Raw genomic sequence first — 6000 nt, 5'->3', positions numbered from 1 at the left:
GAACTGACTAGCATATACTCTCTATTACCTTATATCAGAAAGGTAAATAAAATTTCAACTGGTTTTAAAAAGGCATAAAAGACCTAGAAAAAAGTTTCCTGGTTATAGAACAACCTTATTAAAAACAGTGACTTGCCTAAGTTAGCAAACAAAATAAAGACTGCAAAAGTGCGAATATGTTGATTTTGTAACTGGTTTTTAAAATTTCTACAATGAGGATTATACTGGTTAGTTTCCAAAGGTATTTCAGTCCATCTAAGTTGGGCATCAAGATGTGTAAAGGAACAATTAGATCCAAAGAATTTATTCACCAGGTTTAATATGCCTTATAATCTGATCTCTACTAATCAAGATTGCACAGAAAGACATTTTATTTTACAACATGATGATTTTTGCTACTGTTATTAAATATACCAATTTTTTTCTTGGAGTTAACTACTCTATAACATAATTAGAAAATCTACCTGGGTGGGGCGCCTGGGTGGCTCAGTCGTTAAGCATCTGCCTTCGGCCCAGGGCGTGATCCCAGCGTCCTGGAATCGAGCCCCGCATTGGGCTCCTTGCTCTGCTGGGAGCCTGCTTCTTCCTCTCCCACTCCCCCTGCTTGTGTTCCCTCTTTCGCTGGCTGTCTCTCTCTCTGTCAAATAAATAAATAAAATCTTAAAAAAAAAAAAAATCCACCTGAGTTTGAAAATGGTTTTTCTTTCACTAACTTAACCCCATTGACTGCTTCTTTGCAGAATATAATACTCAAACCATTTACTTTAAAATAAAAAAAGATCAGCCTGTGAACTTTGGGATTACACACAGTTTCTCATTAAAAATACAAACACAAATGTTATTCGTATGCTAGTTTATTATTCAGAGATGATTTCATGATGAGTGTTGTCAATAACCAATTACAATACCAGGCAATTCATAGAACAAAATTTTGCAGAGATCTTGTTGTTTTTAATTCTAAAAAGTGTGCTACCCCAATTTTCAGATACCAAGCTGAGAGGCTGTTTAGACTATTTCTAGGCTAATTTTGCTTACACTGGGAGGGAAGGTGATTTCCAATAACCTTAAAATACCCAATTCATGTGCATCATTGTGAAAAAAGAGAAGGAACAGAAGGACAGAAGAAGTAGCAGGACAGAGAAAATGCCACATGGATTCAAGAGTTGAGAAAACTGACAGTAAAATATATGTTCTTTGGTTAGCAAAGAGAAAAGGGGGAAAGTATTGCATACATGATAGATACACACTAGCATTCTAAAGCAGGAGACAAGAATGTCAAGAGTGTATTCTTCCCCCGCTGCCAGATGGAAGGGCTATTATTATAAATGAAAGGCAGCAGTAGTGGATGCCAGGCACTTTTGTTGTGTGCCAGATTCTGAAGTCCAGATGCAAGCAGGTTACCCCTGGGACAGGACAGGCTTCAGCTCCCGCAGCAGAACAGAACCGATCACGGTTCTTTCTGTGTTGATGATAAGCTGGGCTGTGGAGCCTTCCTTCAGCTCCACAGTGACGAGCATCAATGACCCACTGTGCACAGTTTTAGCTGCAAACCTGAAGAAAAAAAAGAGGGGCCTTTTATCATGATGTGGGTAGGGGAAAGGAGACGGCACATATTCAAATAGGTTTAAAATAATTGTTTTCTCAGTAATTTCTTACAGGGTCCCTACTGCCAAAAACCCAAAGCCAAGCATTCTGAAAAATCAATAAGCTGCCCAGCACCATGCTTACCACGAGCAGGTGATTTTAGTGTACTGTTAGAACAGAACAAGGAAGTCTATTTTACTTATGAGTCTGGATAATGGATATATGTGAATAATTCTCCATTAATATATATTTGGGAATCATTCATTTGATATTCAACATTTCACCATGCATAGGGCCATTTAAAATAAACCACTGTATTTTTAAAACATATTAAGAAAAGGTACTTTTCTCAAAGAGCTTGAAATTTTAATTCCTCATATGTGAAAATGATTATGCAAGAAGTTAGGTAATTTTATGGACATTATAAAACTCATATCATTTCAAAAATTCAAGCATGCATGTTAAGATACTCAAATTCAATCTCTAATGATGGTGATGACATGTAACAAAATCACATGACAGGCAGGCGCAACACCACACTCTCTCTTTTTAGATTTTTTAATGTTCAGGACTTTAGATACTTCTTTTTGCTTTAGAATAGAGGAAACTTGAGGTCTAAGGCTCCATTACTAAATTCCAAGACATGAAGAATCTACTAATTACATGGAATTAAAAGCAAAACTAGCCTTTTAAGCACTGCAATTGACTGAAAAGCCGTTGGAGGCACAATGAACTTCTGTCAATCCTGCTAATTCATTCTGCACGCACAGTTGAGCCCCAGAGACATGAAGGAAGAGGACGGTACCCTCCTAGGCCTCCATTTTCCACATGGAGCATGTTCCACACATTTGGGGGGGGGGTTTGATTGCAGGGATGACTGGAGAAAAACAAAGTTGCCGCACATGAGCTTTTGAAAACACTAACAAGTGTAGAGCAGGTCTGTGACCTGCTGTGACCCCACTTTGCAGGGCCAATCCCCTTTCCCCTTTCTGTATGACACGTGTCTGAATCTGAGCCATCTGCCTCAATTTGCGCAACATCTTCAGCCACAATGGCACCCAGTTAGCCCTGACAACAGCTCACAATACATAAAAATAAAACTGCCGCGCTGACAGCACGCTGCGGACTATTCAAGAGCAAACCAACTGGTCAGTGTCTCATGTCTGACAATTAGCATGGGCCTTGCGCAGAGCCCGCGGTGTCCTCAGGGATCTGTTTAATTACCATCAACATAAAAGAGGGAGTTTATCAGGAGACACTCAGAAAAACTTCACTCCCAACTTAATTAAAATATTAGCCACTTAAGCAGGAAGCAGATTCTCTTTAAATGAAAAGTAATTTCTTTTTTGAAATTTAAAAAAATGACATCAAGATCTTTTAACACATTCAATTCTTTTTTTCTGAAACCTAACGAGCCATTTTTGACCTAAACAGAATCATGAAAATCAGTTTCCCAACGATAATTAGAAAATGACTCAAAAGCAAAACAAATACACTAATTTTACGTAACTGAAAATATTATCAACACTTTTAGGTTGCACCTTAAAATGTGAGCTGGTGGACTGTTGATAAGGTATGTTAGAAGCCTTCCTGTCATTTATTTGTGTATTTTCTACAAACATGGAAAGCTACTCTCGCCAAACACACTTAAGACTGGTAAGGAGTCCAACAGAGCAGTTCTTCTACTTGAGAGAAGCAACTCTAAGTAACCAGTTTAGGAAGAGAAATCATACCAGTGTTTTTAAAGAGATTTTATAAAGCTCTCATACTATACACATCTGTGTGCTCTTCAGAGGTCCACACAAGACATAAGGAACTGCACACCGAATTCCATCTTTTAGAGAACACAAGTATCACCAGCCCCCAAAGGACCTTCTTTCCTACCACCCCTTACAAGTTTATGCATTTCTTTTTTTTTTTTTTAAGATTTTATTTATTTATTTGACAGAGATAGAGACAGCCAGCGAGAGAGGGAACACAAGCAGGGGGAGTGGGAGGGGTAGAAGCAGGCTCATAGCAGAGGAGCCTGATGTGGGGCTCGATCCCATAACGCCGGGATCACGCCCTGAGCCGAAGGCAGATGCCCAACGACTGAGCCACCCAGGCGCCCCTATGCATTTCTTTTGTCCACATTTTTGAGGTGGTTCTGCTTCACAGGAGAATCCTGTTTCTGTATTTCTGTTAAACCATGTCTGTCTGTCTGTTAAATCAAATGATACTAGGTGGCTCCTACTCATTTATGTAACTTTTCCCCCCACAGATCTGGTCATCATCAAATCTTCATTCAACACATATTTCAAAAGAGGTCCCTATTTCTGACAGGGTTATAATTATGTAAACAATAGTCTTATTAGTCCCTTTATTTACTTAACACTTGTGTCTTGGGACTGCAGAGGAGATTATATCTGAATAGGGACACAAAAGCACTTGAATTTCAGGGTTGCACAGCCCCAAGGCACATTTTATCTCTTTTCTATTTAAAACTTAGAGTCAATGGTACAATAATATAAACTCAGAGGAGACAAACGTCAATTCTGACGTCAGTATGTTTACACAGATTAAAATTAGTGTCTTGTACATGTTTTTGAAACCCTATTACCACAAAGTTCTCAATACTGTAAAGAATAGGGGCATGAAAGAAAAGAGGTCTTTGCTTATACTACGGTGGAAACATGCTAAGCAAATCATCCTAGCAATAAAATCTCTTAGCTGGTGTAAAAGCTACTGCCTTTTTACTAGGTCTCTGTTCTAGTGGGCACAAATGGCGGAAGCAATGCTTTAAAGCAGAAGACTAGAAGATCAGATGTTCTGACATTCTCATTTCACAGTTCAAAAAGGATGTATTTAATTGGAACACAGCATGATTACACTGGTTTGTTTTGGTCCATGAAAAGCAAAGCCACCCCCTCCCCCCAATTTATTAATCATTTAATGCCCGGACAGGCTATGCTTTAAAAATACACTGGAAGACAGTTATGGAAAGAGTACCAGTTAATACATAACACATAGCTAGCTTTGGGATATAAGCAACATTGATTATAAAGACAGCTTGGGTCACACACTTCTATGCTAAATTTAATGGCTGACATCAGAACCTCTGTACTTGACCTCAAACGAAGATGAACACTGTGACCAAACTTTTTCAGAAGGCATGTGAAGTTTTTGGATCACGGGAATCATAATTGCAGCTGCTGTTTTAAGTGCTTTGTGTAGTGGGCACCCATTTGATTCTACGAGGCAGATCACTTTATAGATAAGGGAACTGAGGCCCACAGAAGTTGAGAAACTTGCTCATGGGCACACGGCTAGTGAATGGTTGAGCAGGAATTTGAGCCCAAGTATTGTGATTCTGGATTATACACATTCTCAAATATGCAAAATGCACTGATAAATTAAGGTTTTTCTTATTTACTCAATATGCATATAATCTATTATTGTTCCAAAAACTGTTAAGACGGAAGATTTTTCCCTTCAAAATTGTGTACTTGAATTTGTACCATTATGGAATTCAAAGCATCCTGACTTGGTGCTTTGTCATAATAACTTTTTAATTTCTGCCTTTAAAGATTTAAAAAATTTTAAACATCTCCCACCTCCTACTCCCTCAAAAGACACAACGGCAATGAAAAATATAAAACCTTCTTGAATGGAGCTATAACACGGGGAGGGACTTCTAGGAGGCCAACCAACCTCGAATACCAGTAACACCACAAATGAGAACAAATAAGAGGATGACAGTTAAAGATGTATTGCCTATGTATGACGGGCTCCATGTTATTAAAAGGATACCATCTAGGTATTTTTCATAATTTTTCATTTTCATTCCACCACCAAGCACTTGCTGTCTGTAATCACCAACTGAGAAGGTAAAACTGTTTAGATATATCTGTATTTCCTTTCATTACATGCCTTTTTGTCTGTTATCTCTAGCAATTGACATTTAATCTTTCAAGCTTCTAAGAATTCTTAAAGAAAAAAGACAAACTGCTTGCCAAACCTAAATGAAGATACCACTTTTCAAAAAAAGTTAATTTATCTTAACTACTGACAGAATTATGAAAAAAGCTCAGATAACAACAACAAATTTGTATAAATTTATTATCTACAATAACGGCCTTATTCCCTCATGCACTTAAACCACACTTTTTTTTTTTTTTTTTTTAAAGATTTATGAGGAGCTGGCTATGGACCATAAATGTTCTTTGTCAGAAGGAAAAGAAATCCTACAACTCAACTGTTTGAACAACTGCAATTGTTAACAGGACAACATGAATTAAAAAGTATTTATCTGTGAGACTGCATCACTCTCCAGGGTATTCACAAACATAAAAATTTTTAAGTAGAATCATATTTGCTACATTTAATGCAACAGCTCTAAGACATGCTTTTTCTTCTCTTGGATAGTCTTCCTGGTTT

At 37.8% G+C, this 6000-nt stretch overlaps 1 protein-coding gene across 5 annotated transcripts in view; it reads right to left on the bottom strand.

Annotated features, from left to right (window-relative positions):
• Nucleotides 1-836: 836 nt before the first annotated feature.
• Nucleotides 837-6000, bottom strand: part of AP3B1 (adaptor related protein complex 3 subunit beta 1) — a 248717-nt gene continuing 243553 nt past the window's right edge. For all 5 annotated transcript variants that reach the window (XM_045796415.2, XM_045796418.2, XM_045796416.2 and 2 more), the window contains exon 27: nucleotides 837-1551. In XM_045796415.2, coding sequence (XP_045652371.1) covers nucleotides 1398-1551 — 154 coding nt within the window. In that variant the 3' untranslated portion in view covers nucleotides 837-1397. The remainder of the gene's footprint in view (nucleotides 1552-6000) is intronic.

This window comes from Ursus americanus, chromosome 5 (genome assembly GCF_024610735.1).
Source record: "Ursus americanus isolate L20-20 chromosome 5, mUrsAme1.1.p, whole genome shotgun sequence".
In the NCBI taxonomy this organism is placed as follows: domain Eukaryota; kingdom Metazoa; phylum Chordata; class Mammalia; order Carnivora; family Ursidae; genus Ursus; species Ursus americanus.
This window is presented reverse-complemented; position numbering and strand designations above follow the sequence as displayed.